Source organism: Puntigrus tetrazona, chromosome 4 (genome assembly GCF_018831695.1).
Source record: "Puntigrus tetrazona isolate hp1 chromosome 4, ASM1883169v1, whole genome shotgun sequence".
Classification (NCBI taxonomy): Eukaryota; Metazoa; Chordata; class Actinopteri; order Cypriniformes; family Cyprinidae; genus Puntigrus; species Puntigrus tetrazona.
In genome coordinates, this window is record NC_056702.1 from 175,448 (window position 1) to 197,232 (window position 21,785).

General features: G+C 38.6%; 3 protein-coding genes across 3 annotated transcripts in view; 2 read left to right on the forward strand and 1 right to left on the reverse strand.

The window, feature by feature from the left end:
* Positions 1-1,825: 1,825 nt before the first annotated feature.
* Positions 1,826-8,983, reverse strand: ccdc107 (coiled-coil domain containing 107). The gene is made up of 6 exons (XM_043236794.1): positions 8,039-8,983; positions 6,764-7,002; positions 6,164-6,236; positions 4,931-5,021; positions 4,604-4,713; positions 1,826-3,554 (listed from the first exon to the last, which is right to left on the reverse strand). Exons 1-6 carry the CDS (start codon positions 8,169-8,171, stop codon positions 3,274-3,276), a joined length of 927 nt encoding a protein of 308 aa, XP_043092729.1. The 5' UTR covers positions 8,172-8,983; the 3' UTR covers positions 1,826-3,273.
* A 285-nt stretch (positions 8,984-9,268) lies between these two features.
* Positions 9,269-18,036, forward strand: cmah (cytidine monophospho-N-acetylneuraminic acid hydroxylase). Its single transcript, XM_043236793.1, has 15 exons — positions 9,269-9,379; positions 9,694-9,911; positions 10,752-10,843; positions 11,077-11,189; positions 11,563-11,753; positions 11,831-11,911; positions 12,561-12,627; positions 12,705-12,786; positions 13,602-13,739; positions 13,825-13,960; positions 14,356-14,499; positions 15,064-15,238; positions 15,318-15,434; positions 15,511-15,626; positions 17,407-18,036. Exons 2-15 carry the CDS (start codon positions 9,706-9,708, stop codon positions 17,525-17,527), a joined length of 1,779 nt encoding a protein of 592 aa, XP_043092728.1. The 5' UTR covers positions 9,269-9,379; positions 9,694-9,705; the 3' UTR covers positions 17,528-18,036.
* Positions 18,037-19,644: 1,608 nt separating this feature from the next.
* The window catches only part of glipr1a (GLI pathogenesis-related 1a), a 4,445-nt gene continuing 2,304 nt past the window's right edge, over positions 19,645-21,785 (forward strand). Inside the window, exons 1-3 of the mRNA XM_043237774.1 lie at positions 19,645-20,018; positions 20,830-21,084; positions 21,160-21,272. Of these exons, the coding sequence (XP_043093709.1) occupies positions 19,845-20,018; positions 20,830-21,084; positions 21,160-21,272 (542 nt within the window). The 5' untranslated portion in view covers positions 19,645-19,844. The remainder of the gene's footprint in view (positions 20,019-20,829; positions 21,085-21,159; positions 21,273-21,785) is intronic.

The following is a 21,785-nucleotide window of genomic DNA, read 5'->3' on the forward strand; positions in this document are numbered from 1 at the left end:
TTATACTAAATAAAATATATAATTTTTTTGTTTTAGTTTTCAAGTAACATTTCTTTTGAACGTTTTTAAATGTTTTTTACGTGACATAAGTGTGAGCCTTATGGAAAACCAGGGCGAACGGCCGGTTGTTTACCTTCCTTCAAATAAAAAACCTTTAATGTTTGGCGACCAATGAGGCAAAACCAGCAGACATCCACCGAGAAGTAAAATAATAAAAGCAGCAATCACATAATCAGAAGACATCTCATAATGAAAAGCTGTCTCACGTCTCATTAAACCCTCTGTCCGCGCTCATATTAATTAAAAGTCTATTCCCAGAAAGAGACAAGCCGAGGTACGAGGGCAAATGTGGTTAGCACATCCCATTAGGTGTGTAAACGCACTTGATTAAAGCTGAACGCACCTCTAATTGATGGGAGAAGATTATTTTGGGACGTGTGGCCCCAGTGGACTCAGTCTGGAAGGTGAAAGTCTTACAGCGTTCATGCTACTAGACAGACTCACATTAAAACAACATCAAACTACTTGTGTGCTGCACACTGCTCAGGGACCGGGCTTTACAGTAGGGGGCGAGCCTGTGCTAAACGTTTGATTCTCTGCGCAGCAGCGTCCTCTGTCGACCAAACATCTTTAGCGCTAAAGCTGAAGACACACCTGGCGGCTTTGGGAAATGTTGGTCGGACGGTGCGACCGAACTAAAATACCCGCATACAAGTTACTCATTCTCAGTGTGAAAGTGCCCAAGCAACGTAACTCTAAAAAGGACGCATCGCCAGCCCGAGAGCTTCTGAGAACACGGGCCCTGGTGACTAGTTAGTGGTCGTAGTTAGCGATAAAGCGAAGGAAGATGCGCGAGGAGCTAACGCTGGTTTGCTAACCGAACACGTCGGCTCACGTTTTATTTGTGTTTTAGTGTCTTGTCGAGTTGACTAGCACTTTCAATCGGCCAAAATGCAAATGTAAAAGACTTACAACTTATTCCGCCTTTTTTTTCTCGAACAGGAAGCCGCCGTGGTTTTAACGTACGACGGCCATTTAAATGTGCGAGACTTCCGGTATCGTTACCTTTCAGTCCGCCGGGCTACTTTAAGAAGCACACTGGAAATTATTATATTAATTCTGCTATCACTTAAACAGTTTTAGTGCTATTTTTGTATTTTTATATATATATATATATATATATATATATATATATATATATATATATATATATATATATATATACACATTTTTATGGCTAATGAACCGGAAGCCAAGAAAATATGGGAGTGTCTTAACAACATATAAAGCACAAAAATACACACAAACCACAATATTTTTTTGCAATTGTAATTTGTAATCTGAGAGAAAATGGAAGCAAATCCGCTCACTATCAACTTAACATGACCTAACTGCAAGATATTCCATAGAAACTTTGATTAATATGCACCAGAGGATCAGTGAACGGCGTAAATTGATGTATAAGGTTAGAAACCGTTCAGAACCGTTCTCATCCTTGTTTTTCTTGACAGTAGTCTGAAGATCTTGGCTTCTGCGGTCCATTCAAGCAACACCTGTTTTCCACTTCCTGTTTTCTCACACCACCTGCTACACGCCCTAGAGACTTCTGAGGGTGAAGCCCCCAGAAGCACACTTTTCATTTTATGTACGTTTCTTCTGAATTTATTAACAGCTAAACATCTTGCTTTCATGCATTGACTTCATTGGCTGATCAGATATTCGCATTAATGAGAAGAATAGGGGAGCTAATAACGCAAAGCTTTAAAACTGCTCGAGCATAATAACAATATAAGAACAAAAACTGTCGGTAACAAACACCAGCACGTGCATTTTATTTTTAGTTTATTTAAAGCTTTCAAAAGTCATTCATAATAAATATATGGTCATTTAATCCACACCAAATACAAGGCAAAAAAACAATGAGCACAGGATGCACAGAGACTGATCACATGCCAATCACATCCAATGATCGCTAAAAGACATGCAACAAAACATGGTTTTAACAGGACCAGTTGCATGTTTTTAAAACACGGCAGCAATTGTTGGGTTTGAAATGGTCACCAAAAAATGTACTGTACATTTTGATTTAGGAATCAACTCTACTTTGGAACATTAATATTTTTTCTTTATATTGTCAAAATATGCTTGGCAAAGTGATGAAACAAAAAGGAGGTAACTTGAAACACGTCAGACATATTTATAAAAATTAAAAAAAAAAAAAAAAAAAGTGGCACAGAAAGCAACAACGTGAACATCATCTCACTCACAATCACATTTAGTGTTTGGTATTTGATTCAAGCCAAAAAGAAAAAATATTTTAAACTAAAGCTCAAAGCTTTGACCTCCCCTTGACTTCTGAAAAGCTTCGTAGTATATGATTGTCATACCAGAATCATGCAACGGTGTTAAACACGGCAAACGTGTTCCTCGAGCCTCGCCGAATCAGACGTACCCGTGAGTATGACTCCAACCACAGGAGACACAGAGAACACTTACAAGTCAACATGAAGTGATATTCACATCTAGGTTCACTTCCATGTTTCTGTACACCATTATTTGTTATTACTAACAGAAAGACTGACCAAATAGTTAAATGACTATTTCTTGATTTTATTTCCCCCGCCCACATGGCTTTGATGATGATTTTAGAGGCAGGGCAAGTTATTACACTGCGATACATAAAAAAATAAATAAATAAAAAATTAAGACGACAAACATTTTCTGCTTTGGAATAACCTCACCGATTAATTATCCGATATAAAAATCCAGTAAAATCAAGTAAAAGTAAAATATTATTACAATATAAAATAAGTTTTCTACACGAATATATTCATATATATCCTTTGATGCAAAGCTGAATTTCCACTGCTTAATTTTTCAATGCTTAAAACAAGGTTAAATAAAATAAAAAAACAAGAAAAAAAAAAAATCAAGGATGAATTGAACTATTCTAATGTGACGGCAAAAGATTTCTACTTGAAATAAATGTTGTTTTAGAACTTTCAATTCATCAAAGAACAAATAAAACACAAAAATACGAAGGACTTGAGTAACGACGCTAAAACAGCTATTTTAATTTACAATAACATTGACCATTTTTACTCTATTTTTGATCAAATAAACGATGAACGGAGTTTGATTTCGATTAACTTCAAACGCAGTAAAATATGCAGGAGTTGAAACCAGTAAGTAGCGCTGACCGCTTCGTTACAAGGAATAAAATGAATAAATAAATAAATATATAAATAGATATGTGTCCGATTCTCGCCGGGGTTACTCAGGCCTGTTGCGTCGTCGTAATCCAGCCGTCTGATCGACTGTAACGTCCTCTACACTGACTTCGGCCGGCTCCTCCAGGGACGGCATGCTGGAGTCACTCTCACTCCCCACGTCTTCCTCTCCCTGCGAAGGTCTGTTCTCCTCCTCGTCCTCCTCTCCCTCAGACTCAGGCCTGAGCTCTCGGAGATCCTGTGGCTGTGTTTGAGTTTCTGGAAGCGTCTCAGCTGCGGATAAAGTCTCGATGAGTTTGTCCAGGTTGCTCTCACACGACGGCTCTAAAAGAAATAACCACACCAACACCATAAGCCTAAACGCATGCTTAAAAGCACAACACTTTTCTAGCAATGCACGAAAATACAAAATGCCTAAACAAGTGTCACTCTAAATGTTTCAAACAGGCACATAATCTTATGTTTGGCATGATTTATTAACACAACCGCTGCTCAACTCGACTGCTGTGAATGGCCTACATAATGTTGGCTGATTTAGTGCTGCTTTGATTGCAATATATTTTCAATGATATGTGAGCTGCTTTACTGCGGTCATCTGCAAACTAAAACTTGCTTTACTGCAGCAGGACTAGTACTTATTCACTGGTATTGATGCAAACTCAAAAAGATTTGTGTTTATAGCCCCAAATTAGTTCTAACATTAAAAAATTAAATGCATTTTAAATATAATATGATTTTTGTGCTGTAATGCCAAAATAATGATGGATACGTATACATAAAAATAAATAAATAATGGATAAATAGATTATATATTATTTAAGGATCTATTGTCCTTCCAAACTGCCTAATTGTATTTATTTTTTTAACAAAATTTTTAAACTGATTTAAATACAAATTAAAATACATAAAAATGGATAAATAATAAAAAACAATAAAAAAAAGACAATAAATTAAGGATGTCAAACATCAAATTGTCTGATTGCTTATTTTAAACAACATTATTTAAATGCAATTGAAAATGGATAAATAAAAATAAAAAACTATAATAATATATATATAAAACATCAAAAATAATAAAAATAAACAGTAGACAGTTGCACTTTTCTAATTGCTGATTTTAATTTAAAAAAACATAAGAAATCATACATAAAAATGAATTTTATTTCATTTAATTATATAAAAATCAGATGTAAATGCAAGCAAACATTCACCCGTTCAATTCATCATACCTCGTCATCATTTTGGTTTTCAAAAGCCTTTAATTTGTACAGTTAGGTGTATGTGGCAGTAGTCCTGGTGTTATTGTTCTCTAACATGCTTGCGTGGTTCGGTGTTAATTGCGCGGGCGTGTGTACGGGAGCAGATGTGTTTACCTTCTATCCTGATGTTTGGACACTCCATGCCTCTCTTCTTCATTAGCTGCCGAATGCACTGCAGCTGCGACATGATCTCGCTCTTCTGCTCCATGGCAACAGACTTCACACTGCAGAATAAACAAACCCACACCACTGAAAGCCAACAACCAGCCGCTCGACACCAGCGTGCAGCTCACGCAAAATCCATTTTTCTATTTGCATAAGCAAAAAAAAATAGGCTATGAACGTGCTTTAACCGAGTGCATTATTGCATGACTGAACAAACCAAATTTATTTAAAACGAAGAGGTTTGCATGTGTTCAACTTCTCATTTTCATGTCTCACCAGTTGGTCAGTGGGTCCAGCTGGGTCAGGATGGAGTTGAGCATCTTCTCGGTCTGAGCCAGTCTCTGCTCCAGCTCGTTCAGCTGGTTCTCTGTGGGAAACCACAAATGCTTCAGAAAAACATAAAACATAAATGGTGTTGTTCTCACCAATAAATAAAATTACCCCATAATTTACTCACATCCAAGACATCATAGGTTTATAAGACTTTTTCTTACATCATACATCGAGTCAGAGGTTAGTCAATTTGCAAAACAATCGGTGGGCGGGGCTAAACAGGCAGTAATGTAGAATCGATGGGCGGGGCTAAACAGGCAGCGATGTAGAATCGATGGGCGGGGCTAAACAGGCAGCAATGTAGAATCGATGGGCGGGCTAAACAGGCAGCGATGTAGAATCGATGGGCGGGGCTAAACAGGCAGCGATGTAGAATCGATAGGCGGGGCTAAACAAGCAGTAATGTAGCATCGATGGGCGGGGCTAAACAGGCAGCGATGTAGAATCGATGGGCGGGGCTAAACAGGCAGCGATGTAGAATCGATGGGCAGGGCTAAACAGGCAGCGATGTAGAATCGATGGGCGGGGCTAAACAGGCAGTGGTGCAGAATTGGTGGGCGGGACTAAACATGCAGCGATGAGAATCGGTGGGTGGGGCTAAACCGTTATGCAGATTTAGTGGGTGTGGCTAAACTGTTGCGTATAATTGGTGGGCAGGGCTAAACCAGCAGCGATGGAAAAGCAGGTGTTGATCATCTGTGGAGGCGGTGCTTAACCACACTATTACATCATAGAGTAGAATATTTCACAAGCTGTTTTTGAGGCAGACTGCCTCCAATATAAGTTGTTTTTAGACTAACTAGACAGTTTTGAGTTCTAAACCTTATAGGATGTTTTTATAGCACAAACACCTCTTATATATCAAAAAGTGAAGCGAAATATTGGTTTCTCATTTTATGAGCCCTTTCATATATCCGTTCTGAAACAGTCAGGATTATACAACCTAGAAAGCGCACAAAGAGTACTCCCTCTATAACCACTAAAAGCTGTCATTCACAAACACACACTGGAGCACGTGCCAGTTAGGTTTCGTCCACCCCTACAAGTGATGTCCACAGGTGAAGTCTGGGATCATTTGAATAGTCTCAGTCTTACAAGAACTAGACTAAAAAGGAAACGCAGGTCCTAAGAGATTGTAGATAATTTGCACCTTGTACATAAAACCTTAAAACACACCTGTCTCCGCTGATTTCTTCACTCCTCGAGCCGTTTTGGCTTTTTGGGTTTCAGAATCACTTGCAGATTTTATCTGCAAACACAAAAAAACATAAGCAACTCAAACAGCAAACCAAAAGAGAGAAGGTGTGTAGGTGTGTGTGTATGCTTTGTGTTGTAACCAATAAAATATAATATATTACCGTTACATGTGCCTTCCGTGAGACTTTACTTCTAACTACAAACTGAGCCTCAAACAAGAGGGGACTTCCTGAAGAACAGCAACCTGCGTGTGGGTGACTGCTTTGTGGTTTAGGCTAGATTTGACTACCCTTACCCTACCTGAATTATCATAGGGTTAAAGGACACACCAAGTAACAGCATATATAAATGTGTGTAACAGCTATATATAAATCTCTCTCTCTCTCTCTCTCTCTCTCTCTCTCTCTCTCTCTCTCTCTCTCTCTCTCTCTCTCTCTCTCTCTCTCTCTCTCTCTCTCTCTCTATATATATATATATATATATATATATATATATATCTCTATATCTCTCTATATCTATATATACAGTACATATACAGTATGTATATATATAAATATAAAAAACAACAAAACTCAGCACCTTCAGAAATTTATACGCAGCGAAGAGGCCGACACCGATGGCGTAGATGGGCATGAGGGTGAAGACGTAGCCCTTATTGTTGTTGGATTTGTATTTGTCGCTCTTCAGCTCCTGCTCCATGAGTTTCTTCATCTGCTGCATGTTCTCCACGCTCTGAGACATCTGAGGCGCTGCGTTCCTGTGGTACTGCTGCTGACTTTTCACACTCCCAGGACCGAGACCGGGACCGGGACCAGGACCTGCGGAAACACACACACACACACACACACGTTACACATCCAGGGTCTCTGCAGGTTTTATGAAGGCAAATTTAAAGAAAAGTTAGGAATAAATACGCCCACAAAACAAGAATCATAAGGAGAACAATTAGTTTTTGCTGTAAATACATGATTTAATGCCGTGAACATACATTCAATCTTGCTTTTTCATGTCTTTCTTTTTTAAGACACATACTGCTCTTGTGCTGCAGAGAGACAACGATAAAAAAGCACTTCTGCTTAAACCATTTTTAATACAGACAACTGTTAAATATCGACTAACCTATATGAAATGACAAACAGGTACGATGACAAAAACAACAGACCCCAGATGCAACGTTAGTAAAATACAGCAAAAACCCACAGAGACGCATCGAAGAGCCACAGCAATCATAAAAAATACTAATCACAATAATACGCAGTATTATATATGTAATATATGTGACCCAGGACCACAAAAACAGCATCACGTTTTGTTGCAATAGACAACAATAGACTGCATGGGTCAAAATGATCCATTTTTCATTTAATTCACAAAATCATTGGTATATTAAGTAAAGATCACCTCCCTTGAGGATATTAACCAAATTTAATACCGTTAAAACACCAAAACGTAATATTTAATTAATAATATGCGTTGCAAAGAACTTAATTTGAACAACTTTAAAGGCGATCTTCTCTATATTTTGATTTTTTTTACACTCTCAGATTAAAAATTTTCAAATGGTTGTTTCTCAGCTAAATATTATCCTATCCAAACTCATTACGCATCATGAAAAGCTTATTATTTATATAAATTATTGAACGGTTTTATGGTCCAGGGTAAAAAATGTCAAATACAATTTAAAAAAAAAAACACAACCGACCCAAGACGTTAACGTTAGTAAAAATTGAGCAAAAACACACGTAACTAAGAGGCACGATAAACGCAGAAGATGTTCGGCGCTGAACAACCCGCAGTGAAATACCGCCAGAATGTAAACAAACCCAGCCGCAGCTGGTCCTCTCGAGTCCGCACCTCTCCTGCTGATCCGCGGGTCGAAGGTCTCCCCGTCTCTGCTTCCGCCGCCGAACATCCGCGGGAACAACACAAACACGAGCAGCACGGCCGTGAACGCCATCACGAGCTGCTGAGAAGAGGACAGCACCATCTCCGAGCGACAGTTAATAACGCTCGATCACATACACGCCGTCTGTTGACTGGACGTCTTCTTCGGTGCGCGTGAGCGTGCGCGACGGACATCTCGCGGGAGCGCCGCCGCTGACCTCTACAGGACCGGAGCGGAACCGCGGGGTTTCTTCGGTCGTGCGCTTGCGGCCAGAAGTCGGAGTAGCTGCACGTCAGAAAACTACAAAAACAATTCTTACGTTTGCAGGGCGCCAACTTTTTGTCTTCAGCTCGGAGTGCGAATGTTTAACGCAAATATGTACTGAATATAGACGTGAAAACAGAGCTTTAAATCATTGTTTGCCTTATCAGAAGCAGAAGACAGCTATCACTGCAATTAACATAAGATTGAGCTGATGGACTCTAGACTTTGTTTTTTTACCCCCTTATCTAAACTGAAGGAGAGGTTTTTTTTTTTACTTTCCACCAGTATTCCTTATTTGTACCTTCATCCAAACCCGTTTAAAACCTCAAGCTTCTACAAGTGCAGTACTTCAAACTCCAGTTTGTCTTCAGTTTTTTTGTTTTGTAATTGTTTTTGTAGTTATCATCAATTCTGTTTAGGCTGATTAAAAACTAGAAATGCATTTTCATACAAATACTAAACGACTTAACCCAATACTCTACTAAGTTTTCTACAGATATATTGTATATTACATAACAATAAACTACAGTTTACTGTAACATAAAGTGAAGTACACTACAGTATATATTGCCGTTTATTAGTTCACTATACTACAGTCATTAACAAAGTGTTGTAAATAGTACACATTATACAATAGTCAACATTTGAAGTGGATCGAAACAGTTCATCAAAGTCGTCAAGAACACATTTTGGTTTAAGGACAACTTTAGGAAAGCTTTTGATCCAGTTTAAAACACTAATAGATATGTTTTTCAGAGGCTGCATGCAACCCTTTTATGATGTTGTGGGTGTGTTTAGATTCTTCTTGTGTCTTACTGGTGAAAAGAGTATTATCAAATAGCCATCTTTTCTTAGGGTGAGGTGCTCTGAAATATACTCTGAACACGCCTGATAATGAGAGGAAACCTTCACTTTCATCTTGACATGGGCTGCCGCTCACACACACACACACACACACACACACACACACACACACACACACACACACACATAAACTCAGACCAGCCTCTTCCTGCTCACATTTACCTCAGCACCTACAGCAAAAGGTAATGTTACTCTGTCTGTACAACAAACTATTAGGATTAAATGTGCTTTAAAAATTTGACATTTAATTTCACAGTGACGTTGCATTTCGGTCAAATTTGTACTTGTTTAGTTGTTAAAGTATTGATAGAAATCGGTGCATTCTTGACTAGTTTTTAGCGGCTTATAGAAGCACCTCTGTGTCAACAATGCGTTATAACAGGCGTCTGCTAAATGACTAAATGTAAATGTAAATGTAACCCTTCTCTGATGTTTGCAACTTAAACTAAGAACATAAAGAGATCTGAATGTGAACCGCAGACTCACTTGCCTCTAGATCTGAAGCACAATGACGTCTCAGGTCTCGAAGACTGTCCTGCGACTGGAGGCTGAAGACGTCCGGGCTCTGAAAGATGGAATTAATTTCAAGAAAAACCAAAAGGACGGCAAATGCTACATCATTTACAAGAGCGAAGGAAAGATACGAGCGTGTGTGAACCAGTGCAAACACCAGGGAGGACTCTTTATTAAAGACATAGAAGACACGGACGGCAGGTAGGAGGAAAAAACGAAAAGGGAACAAGGGAATGCAAGGGGTTGCTAAAATAGCTCAAGTTCTCTTTTCATACATGCAAATGTTGCTATATATATATATATATATATATATATATATATATATATATATATATATATATATATATATATCTAGGAGAGTTGTTTTTGTTGAACAAGCCATTACAATACCCGTTAAATGAATTACCGCCACAGCAACGGTTGGCCATCTAGTCATCTAAACCTCAACTCCTTTTAAGGGAATGAACTCGTCAGACCTATTGTACATCGAAAGCAAACCCTTTGTCTTGAGCTGCAGAAGGCATGGGATGAAATGAGTGTTTTGAGAATCTGGACATGTGCTGCAAAAGATGGACATGTATAAATAGTATGTTTAAAAATGGACAAAGACAGCACAACTCGCTTCATCTGGTATATCTGTTGTGCGCAGAGCAACCATCTGCATGAAAATCATACAGTAACTCTTTAAAAAGTCACTACTGTCAAGGGTTTTAACATTTTTGTCCATCGCCGCATAGACATCTTGCAGATGTTTTTGAAGGGAGTCTCTCTTACTTTAGTCTCCAGCGTCACATGATCCAACAAACATTTCTGATTATTGCCCATCCTGAAAATTGATAAAGATCAGAAATCTTTACAGAGCAGCAGACTGTTTTCTGAAGGATCACTGAAGACAATGCATTGGGGAAACAGCTATGCTGAATTGTAAAAGCATTGTTTTTGATTGAATGCAGGATTAGTAAGAAGAGTCAAAAACACACAAAGAAATGAAAACTTTATTGCAAATCCCTCAATAGGTGCACTTGTGTGTTTGTGTAACAGAACGGTGCGCTGCACCAAACACTACTGGAAACTTAACGTGGCCACTATGGAGTACGTCAACCCTCCAGACAGCTTCATGCAGGACGAGCTCGGTATTTACATTTCAATTGTAAAAAATAAATAAATGCCGTGCATGGAAACTTTCCATCGCACATTGCACTTTCGAAACTTTCCATTGCACGCGTTGTTTTGTTAACGTGACAAAAGGTTCTTTTGATCTCTGCATGTACGTAAATCGCCAATGTCGCACTATTACTTTGTCATTTTAATCGCGGCCGATCCGGAAATGCTATGAATGAACTGCGTGTGGTGTTTGTGCGTGCAGAGACAGTGCTGTCGGACGCTGATGGTGGTTTAGAGCTGCTGGAGCTGAATCCTCCAGACCCCTGGACCTCAGAGCCCAGAGAAACACAAGAGCTGCTCGACGGAGAGATGACGGTCTGTGACAGCGACCCGCCCTGCATTCCACCACATCTCAATTACATCTCGCCGCACAGCAATAACCAGAACACAAGTTAGGCTTCTGCTCAAGCGTGTTAACATTAGTCTTAATTTGACTCATTTTAATGCAAGCATGCACAAAAACGGAGCACACATCTCATCGCGTCTCGGATGTAAATAAAACCCTGAAGCGATGCACACCGTTGTTGACCGCTCCAAATTTCTCTTTAAACATCCACGCCCATGCGAATGCCGTGCCTCGTATCGTTTGATTCACCTGTTATAAAACAAACGGCCTGTTTAAAGTGTAGCTTGCATTAAAGACGTTACTTGGAGAGTGACGCCCGTCCAACGACCCTCTGCGTTTCAGCTGACGTACATCACGCACGCGTGCATGGAGCTGAAAGCGGGGGACAAGCGGATGATGTTCGACCCGTGGCTCACGGGCCCCGCGTTCGCGAGAGGCTGGTGGCTCCTCCACGAGCCTCCGTCCGACGCCATGGACAGACTCATCAGAGCCGATCTGGTTTACATCAGCCACATGCATTCAGATCACCTGAGGTCAGAGTCGATTGCGTCCGATTCTGTTGTGTCTCTCCACAAAGCCGTTCTTACTAAACGCACTTCTCTTCTGTTAGCTACCCGACTTTGCAGCGCCTTTCCAAGGAGCGTCCGGATATTCCCATTTACGTTGGAGACACTTCACGGCCGGTGTTTTGGTGAGAATGAAGTCTCCAGCGGGGTCTGCAGCGCTAAAATGCATGAAGATGCACGTGAAACTGAAATAGAGATATTAAATCGAGCTGATGTCGTGTAATCATGCAAACACTTTATTTTAAGGGTGTTCTTGGTACACACGTTAAATGCACTTAACATTAGAATAACAATAATTCTGCATAATTACATAACAACCCTAAGACACACCCTTACAGTATAATCAATATTACTCACTACTCAAATTCATAATTGCACTGTAACACGGAAACAACATCAAATAAAGTGCAACCGATAAACCTAAGAGCAAAAGAAGTTGTTTCAGTGGATGAAATACAATATCTCAGTTACTAAGTGGAAAAGATGATCTTCAGTTGATAAAAAAACGGTTGCAGTTCGATAGGGAACATGTACAGACACTGTAATAAAGAAAAGCAGTCTAAGTTTTATTGGATGGCTGAGCTCCAGAGTTTTTTTTTACCAGATCTGTAACTGTCAGAGTCAGAAGATTATTAACTATTAACCACAATGAGGAGAATCAGGCAGTTACAGGTGCAACGAATAAAACGGCAGGAAATAGCCGCATCTAAAACTAGGTTATTTCACTAATTTTGCATTCAATTCGTTTGTGAAACTCGAGTCATTTCGTTGCAGGTATCTGGAGAAAAGCGGAGTGAATTTAACAAACATCAACGTGGTGCCCTTCGGCGTGTGGCAGAACGTACGTGTTGCTTTTCCTCTCGTTTATTTGACTTTTATTCGTGTGTTATTTTTGAAATTCTGGCTGATCTCCGAAAGGTGGATGAACACCTGCGATTCATGATTCTGATGGACGGAGTTCATCCCGAGATGGACACCTGCTTGATCGTGGAGTATAAAGGTATTTACATTTAGCAACTGTTGTGTGACTTTAACACGAACCCATCGGTACAACACATCAGTGGGAAACTAAGAGGCTTGGCTGCATTTCTGCACAACATGTGTAAAGATGCTAAGTCGTTAAATTTGACATGAACAAAGAGCAATAAATTGTGTGAAAGTATGTGCCGAAAATGTGGTTTGAACAGTTTCAAAGCCAAGAAAACCCTACCAGAAGCTAAATATCTACTGCGCTGGTCTTCTCTTTTGCTCATCAACCTTGCATTTATTTGCTGAAAAATCCAGGAAAACGTGCTTTGTTACAACTATATAATAAATATTTTGTAAGAAGTGAAAAAGGATTAATGATGAACTTTTCTTAGATTTTCCATTTCGTTTGAATTCTTATTCAATTCTAGTTATTCTAGCAATTCTGAGAAATTCTTCACGGTCAAGCTAGACAAGTTCCCCGTCTAAGTCAAACCTTAAAGCCTCAAGGTGCCACGCCGCTGGAGGAACCGCATGTTTGGGTGATGGCCTGCTGAAAGCCGGAGATTTTACGAACGTCAAAAAGTCGAGTTTTGAGCAGTAGCGTAGTTTTAAGGTTATTATGGAATAACGTGATTAACTGGCTTTAGAAATATGTGCGATGCTGCGCAAAGCTTGATCTCAAGAAAAACGCGTATAGATATAAAGCCAAATAAAAAGCACAAATGGACTAATCCTGCCCATCACGTGGCATGCACGCGCATTTTTGCATATCTATAACATGCATTTACATTTGCATTTGGCGTACGATTTATACTCGAAACTCAAGCTCAAGCGAAACCTTTGAAGGTCACATGGTCCTGAATACGGTGGACTGCACCAGACCAAACAACGGCCGTCTTCCTCACGGCGTCGACCTGATGATGAGTGACTTCGCCGGCGGTGCCTCCGGTTTTCCCATGACCTTTCACGGCGGAAAATACACCGGTGAGTCACGCACACACGCCGCTTTAAACAGGTACAGCAACAACGAGAAAACAATGCATTCCTATGCAAACTCTTTCTCCGCCAGAGAGCTGGAAGGCAGATTTCATCAAGGCCGAGAGGAAGAAGCTGTCGAACTATAAGACGCAGCTGGTGAAGTCCCTGCAGCCCAAGATCTACTGCCCTTTTGCAGGATACTTCACTGAAGCTCATCCCTCTGACAGGTGAGCACACATCCATCGATACCCTTATCACAGAAACCCGTCCAGCTAGTCAACGTTTAACTCCGGTGTCCAGGAACACGTTGTAGAGAAATCAATCGATGGAGTCGGCATGAAACAACGGCTGCGAGTCTGTAGTGCGTCAAATCTTTACAATCTTTCTATTCATCAAAGAATCCCCAAAAATTAAATATATTACGGTTTTCACAAAAAAAAAAAACACGGATGATAATCAGACTGATGCTGGAAATTCATAAATGACTTTTTAACATGTATAGTTTTAACCATTTGATTCAACCAAACACCCGTTAAGAATCCAAATCATTCACATTTTTTGAACGTATGCTGTATACGACATTAAAGCGTGAAATGCGTGACGGGAACAACATGACTAACAGGTACATAAAGAGGACGAACATCAAGAACAGCGCGGAAGGTCTGAATGAATCAATAAGAAAGAGCTGTCCAAACATCCTAACCTGGACTCCTGTGCCTGGATCTGTCCTGGACTTAGCCCTTGCTCTCAGTGACCCGTCCAGCAGGTACTTTCATAAACTAATTGTTTTAGTATTAATATTTGCATGAAAATCAAACAACATGCAAAAAAAAAAAAAAAAAACACTTACATGACATCAATGATATTTTACAAAGATACTATATATATGTGTGTGTGTGTGTGTGTATATATATATATATATATATATATATATATATATATACACATATACAAATATTTATATTTAATAAAAAATATTCTCTATTTAATAAATATTTCAGTAAACCAAACTGAATTTATATATATTTAAAAAAAAATTAAACCAAAATTTAAATAAAATTTACATTTAATATATAGTTCCATATAGGTTAGTTATCCTGTAAAACAGACTGAATTTTTAGGCAATTGTTAAATTGTTTTATATTTAACTGTTTATCTACAAACATATCGAATGCCATTTTTAAATTGCTTTTACTCTTTTATATTTTTATTTAAGCATGCATCCGTTTCATTTTCACTTCGTATGAGCATCTTCACTTGCATGTTGCACGTAAGAATTATTTTTCCATCAGCATGATTTTCTTCTCTTGTTTTAATATCATAACCACAGGAATGTCTTCACTGAGCCGCCCAGCGGCACAAAGATCAATAAGGACAGTTGGGATTTTGACTTGTATTTGGATGAACTGAATGCTTCTGTTTCAGCTGAAATCTTTCAATACAAAAGCTGGATCCAGTGCTATTATAACTGGGCAGGATTTAAAGACTATAATCTGGTTATTCGGGTAAATCACATACTGCTGGTGAATTTCAGAGGCTTCATGCAATAAACAGCTGCAATAACACGGATTGTTTTCCGCTCAGGTCATTGAGACGGATGATGATTTCAAGCCTCTGAAAGGAGGTTATGACTATCTGGTGGACTTTCTGGATCTTTCTTTCCCAGCCGCGCGTCCGGAGAGAGACCACGCGTACGAGGAGGTACACACTGAACAGGGGGAGACGCGCGCAGGAGTTGAACGCAAACGAACGAATCCAACGTGTGTGTGTGTTTCAGATCAAGAACCGAGTGAATGTGATGAGACACGTGGTTCTGAACGGCCGGCTCTGGGACGACCTCTACATCGGCTTCAATAACAGAATGAGTCGGGATCCTGACGTTTACCACCACAAGTAAAATACACACAAACACATAAGACGCTAAATTCACAAAGTCTGTGCGTTTAATCGTCAGTAGTCAGCTTTTGAAGTGGGTCAAAAAAAGGTCATCGATTTCGACCTAAGACAAGAACGAGGTAGATTTGGTTTTTGGATAACATTGAAGAAAGGTTTTGATCCACTTATAATATTATATATATATATATATATATTTATATATAATATATATATATATATATATATATATATATATATATATATATATATATATATATATATATATATATATATATATATATATATATATATATATATATATCACATATAAATATATTCAAAAAGTTTTTAACTACATCTAAAGCAATCTATAGTCTATAGTTAAACAAAAGCCAGTGTATAGTATTACTTCTCATCATTTCATATCATATATATATTTTATTGGCAGATTCTGGAATTATTTTCATACAGAACTATCGCAAATATTTTGACTTTGTTTTATTTGCTGTAATGCGATAGGTTTATGAGGTTTAAGCTGCAAAAAAACACATTACTTTCCCTCGTACGGGACATTATTGTTTCTTCTCTAAGCCACGAACGTTAAGAGGAAAGCGCATGGATTTTTTTTACAAAAGCTTATCGTTGTTTAAAAGCTTGTGACGAAAATGTTACGTCCCTAACGTTACATCCTCGCTGTGAGACCAAAACAATAAAAGCCATTACAAACAAGGCCTTTATGTCATCCACCGGAGACACGATTACTGATTATCGTGACTTTATACTGCGTTTTTGAGCATCGTTACATCCCCATGTCTGTGTGATCAGAAACAATAAAGTTTCTGTGCAGCCATTACAAACATTCATTTTGGCCTTTATATCATCCATATATATATATTTATATTTCCCTCTTGGAGGTTGCAGTCATCTCATTCAATGAACCTGTCGTTACTTTTTAAGCTCGTTTGACTCGTTTGACTCTTATTTGTTAGTAACACAGGGAGCCTCTATTTAATCCATATTATTTCTGGGCGTTTGAGTTACAGGTGAAATGTCATTGAACCTTAATAGCGATCATCCGTGTAATTCAGAGACAAAAAAAACCTCATAGCACACCCTCTCTGACTGAGAAACAGAACAACGGTTGTATAAGAGGATGACTGGCTCAGGTTTCAGCTCCTCTTTCACTTCTCACTGCAGGGATGTAGCAATCTTAATTTATAAGAAATTTAATTTTAGGTTCAAAGATGCAGGAGGATGTTACACTGTACCAGATTTTCGGATGAAGGGCATATTAGATATGCTCCAAAAACGTTGCTCTCTAAATTAATTGCCAATATTTGATCTTTTCCTCTCAATCGCGTAATTTGAGACTTTAAAGGAGACATATATTTCGAGAGGTCGACTCATGTATGATTTTTATATCAAAAAAACATTATAATACAATTAATTTCTGTCCTGTTTTAACACTGTTTGGGTAGGTGTGGGTGATTTCAGTGTACCTTTTAGGCGTCAGGAAAAGTCCCGTGGAGTTTCTGGTCTTACAAAATTAGAAACAGAGATTAAAAGGCATCAGACATCGGCCGAAACTGCCTCGGGTAAAAATTTGAATGTGAGGATGCACCTTCTGTTGGAGAAGCACCAATAAAAGATTATTTACATTAATCTGCCGTCGTTTGGGAAGAAGTGAAAGAAGCAAGAAACTAGAACCGAAACCTGCATCTGAAGGGTCGTGGACTTTTAGATTTCTCCGTTTACGGCTCACATTTATCAGATTTATAAAGTAGTTTTGTTTTGGCAGGTTCTGGAATCACTTTCAGACAGAGCTGCCTCTATCGGCACCAGACTGGGACGCTTTCCTTCAGATCGCCCGTGAAGCAGACACGAGCAGCGAGGGCAGTAACAGCTGCGCTCTATCTTAACACTATCACACAGAGCACGCTTATCAGCACTGCTTAAGTGTTTCTGATGCTGCTTCTCTTCTGCTGAAAGGGTGTCAAAGAACATGATCTGGTGCATGATGTGGTTTACGTTCCACGTAGTGTACGTTATTGTTGCTCCTCTTTTTATATACATGCACAAACAGCTTTCAACACTCCAAAGAGAAACTCGAAATCTCACCGTATGAGCCTTTAATAACTGTGGGACAAAGACGAAACACTACTTGAGGTGGAGGGGAAGATCTGATTCTGATCACATGAATATAATCGTTTGTTTTCTTCATCGTGGTGGTTTTATGTCTCTTTACATCAGGTTATTATATTACTGTATTATTTATGAAATGTGTTGATTTTTTCCCCCTCGGTTGTTGGTGGCCTGTTTGATTGTTTTTATTTTAATCCACTACTGAACAATAATCATGTCGGGTTATTACATGGAATTATATTTGAATTGCTTCGTAAGCAATAAAAGTGGCATTTTGCTAACAATGTATGCGAGACCACGTTTTCATACCGATGTGTGTATAATCATGCAAATGCAATTTTATGCATATATAGTTTGCGACGAAAAGAATTATGAATCATTGCCAGTGACGAAAAAAACTTATTTGAATCCCACTGGAAAATAGAACAAACATGTGCATAAATGTACTGCAATTCTAAAATAATTCTACTGTTGCATTGGAATCGCTAAAATAAGAGGAACGGTTCATTAAATTGCTTAAATGCATAAACAGGAAACATGACACATTGCTGCAGACTGCTGACATCCATGCAGACCTTTAGAAACGAGTTTCGGTTTTGCAAACCTCTCTTCGTTCAGATCATTTAGCCAATATAACCTCATAGAAGGATTTAAATGGTGTCGAGGTTTAATCCAGCATTCAGGGTTTTTCACATGTTTGTTTGATAGAAACAGGGCCAGACAGAAGCTGACTGCATGCAACGTGCATAAACACTCACGACCAGACTAGTTACTTCTCTATTGATTCACTAATTACAGATTATTTACACAGTATAGCAGTAGATTACATTTTCTTCTCTAAAACAGTCCACCACTTACGTGCATTAACCTAACCTGAAACAACCCAGCCGGGAGACTTCCTGAATATATACATGAGCGGTAAGTTTCAGAAAAAAAATGAAAGAGAAGAATTAGGCAGTAATAAGTGATGAATAATGTATAGCTATTGTGTGAATAATACAACTGTAATCTGATTGGAAGTATTTAAAATAAATACATTTTCAGAATCTGATTACGTAATCCAGATTACATTTATTCAGGTATTTACCAGCTCTCTCTCTCTCTATGTGTGTGCGTATATATATATATATATATATATATATATATATATATATATATATATATATATATATGTGTGTGTAATGACCAACAAAGTAAAACACTAAAACACAAATATTTTGTCATGTGACCATTAACCACCATCAAAGAACCATGAACGTATGAAAGTGCTAATTACTTCTTACCTTAAAATCCCTCATCTGACAAAACAAGCTTTGAGAATGGCATTTTATGTCTGAAAGATGCGTCGAAATGTTGAAAAAACCCTTAAAGTTTGACTTTGCAGACGATTAGTCAAAAGCCGTGTTTGGCTCATTTACAGGAAGACCAGACACCACTAATTATATATTACTTTCTGTTTTATTGTATTCAGGTGGCTATAATCGAGAGAGACAGAATTTGCATAATGGGTTTACAAAATTAACCTTTGAGTTTTCTCAACGTTAAAATAACAATATAAAAAAAATAATTATTTAACATGCCATTCACAAACTCATTTTGTCAGCTGAACATTTTTTTAATTCATTAATAAGCATCCCTTCCAAATGTTCTCGGTTCTTTGATGCTGCTAAACGCTCACATGGCAGCTAGAGTGTTTCATATTTTTTGTCTCACGCAATATGTCTTAACCTTTAAAACGAACTATTTTAAATTGCCACAAGGCTATTTCACATATAGCTTTTCAAAATTTCCAGCATTTTCTTCAGAAACCTCAGTCAGGCTTAATATAACATTCAATGCACTTCTTAATAACAAAGAATGGAAGATATATTCTTTTCTCTATGTATCTTTATATCAATATGGCCTCAGTCTTATCATCTTATTTAAATCAATGGGTTAGATCAGAAGCAATCTAAAAGCAATCTGGTTATCATTATTTTTAAGCAATGCACCCAGCTCTGGACATAATTATATTTCCTCTGCGAGACAGCAGAAGTGAACGCCACTGACAGGAAGTCCTGAGTTTAACCCAGTTGTAAGCACAGGAACTCTACGATGAGAGACCGTCTTCAGCTGCTGCTCTGCATCTCAGTTCTGCTGGGCTCCGGTCTGGGCTCCTGCGATCCCGTCTTTGATATCAAGGACCCAGCGTTTATTGAGGAATGCGTGAGAGAGCACAACAAGCACCGCTCCGGCGTCAAGCCCACGGCCGCAGCCATGCGCTACATGGTAAATACACATCTGCTGCTTCCTGAAGTCTGATCGGAGAGCGTTAGACGCATCTGAAAGCATCGCTAGCTGTTTCTTGTCTTCATTAATATCACTAGATGCTTTTCATGCATTCTCATGCGTTTCCACCCCACTCTAAAATTAAATATATGCTTAAAATATTACCACAGCTGCAGCATTACTTGCATTACAGCAATAGAAAGCAGCTAAATATCACTAGATGACATTGAAGATGAATATAGATCAGTGAGCAAAGTGAGAACTTTGATAAGGTTTGTCAAAGAGGACATGCATGCTATATCTGTCCCGAAACATTTGAAAAAAATCTCACAAGGGGTGGGGAAATTGCTAAATCTGGATAAACTGGCAACGCTGCCAAAGAGGAACTGAACTGAACAGTATTTATTTATTTTTTTACACCTGATGCATCACCTTTATATATATATATATATATATATATATATATATATATATATATATATATATATATATATATATATTAGGGGTGTACTGATCATGGTTGTACAATTCATGGTCATTTTCCAAATCATCAAAGTGATCATCCTTATCCCCTTGTTAGTGAACAGAGCACGTGTGTGTCATTATTTAGTCAGGGAGTGATGTCATCTCAGGCCTTTTTCACAAAAATCAGAAATCAGCTGCGCTTTCTCTCTGACGGCAAGCTCAGACTCTTTATATGCAACCGCTCAAACAAAAAGTTATTGAAGAGACTCACGCTTTAGACATTGTGTGTCACCTGCTGCTTTGTTTGTTTGTTTGTTTGTTTGTTTGTGTGTGTGTGTGTGTGCAGTCGTGGGACGAAGGGCTGGCGGTGACGGCGCGGGCTTGGGCTCGCTTCTGCGTTTTTAAACATAACATCTACATCAGGGACGTGAAAAGGATGCATCCCACGTTCACATCCGTGGGAGAGAACCTCTGGACGGGAGAGCTGTACTCCTCGTTCAAACCCGAATCCGCAGTGAAGATGTGGAAAGACGAGGACGTCCATTATAGTCTCGACGCCAACGCGTGCACAGCGGGCAAAGTGTGCGGCCACTACACACAGGTACAGAGCCAGGCACAGGTACGGCTGAAACAGACGCTCAGACACTCACGAAACTCTCTGTTTCTCTCCATGAAGATCGTCTGGGCGGATTCGTACAAGGTCGGCTGCGCGGCTCAAGCCTGTCCCAACGGCGTGGCTCACTTCACCACACGGCCTGGAGTCATATTTGTGTGTAATTATGCCACGGCGTGAGTATGAAAGAAATGCGAACCCAATACTGCAACTCCGGCACAACCTGCCCTGCAAGCTAATAAATCACCATTTCTTATCAGCCATTACTGCATTAGCCCAATAAAATCTACTGCTTTAGTGCTGTTAAACAGTTAATCACGATCAGTTGCATGCAAAATAATCGTTTTGATTTACATTACATGCTTTTGTAAAGACTTATGACTGGTAACAGCCCTATATTATCTTATTATATGAAGTGAAAATATTAATAAAGTGATATGCATTCATTTTAACGTGGTAAAAATGCTTTTAAATGTGAAAAACCACTAGCCACAGTTACTACTGAGCAAAAACAACAATGGCAGACCATGTGTATATGTAATATAAAGTGCCTGAATATAGTATATATATATATATATATATATATATATATATATATATATATATATATATATATATATACATATATACATATATATATATACACACACATATACACACATATACACATATATACATATATATATATA

What these genes read in the sequence shown, in the direction of transcription:
- cmah (XM_043236793.1), top strand. Translation starts at nt 9,706, where the DNA reads ATGACGTCTCAGGTCTCGAAGACTGTCCTGCGACTGGAGGCTGAAGAC. An exon ending in GAAGCTCATCCCTCTGACAG is followed by an intron (nt 13,961 to 14,355) that starts GTGAGCACACAT and finishes CATGACTAACAG; the next exon opens with GTACATAAAGAGGACGAACA. An exon ending in GAGACCACGCGTACGAGGAG is followed by an intron (nt 15,435 to 15,510) that starts GTACACACTGAA and finishes TGTGTGTTTCAG; the next exon opens with ATCAAGAACCGAGTGAATGT.
- ccdc107 (XM_043236794.1), bottom strand. Translation starts at nt 8,171, where the DNA reads ATGGTGCTGTCCTCTTCTCAGCAGCTCGTGATGGCGTTCACGGCCGTG. An exon ending in CTGGACCCACTGACCAACTG is followed by an intron (nt 4,714 to 4,930) that starts GTGAGACATGAA and finishes TTTATTCTGCAG; the next exon opens with TGTGAAGTCTGTTGCCATGG. An exon ending in TCCAAACATCAGGATAGAAG is followed by an intron (nt 3,555 to 4,603) that starts GTAAACACATCT and finishes TATTTCTTTTAG; the next exon opens with AGCCGTCGTGTGAGAGCAAC.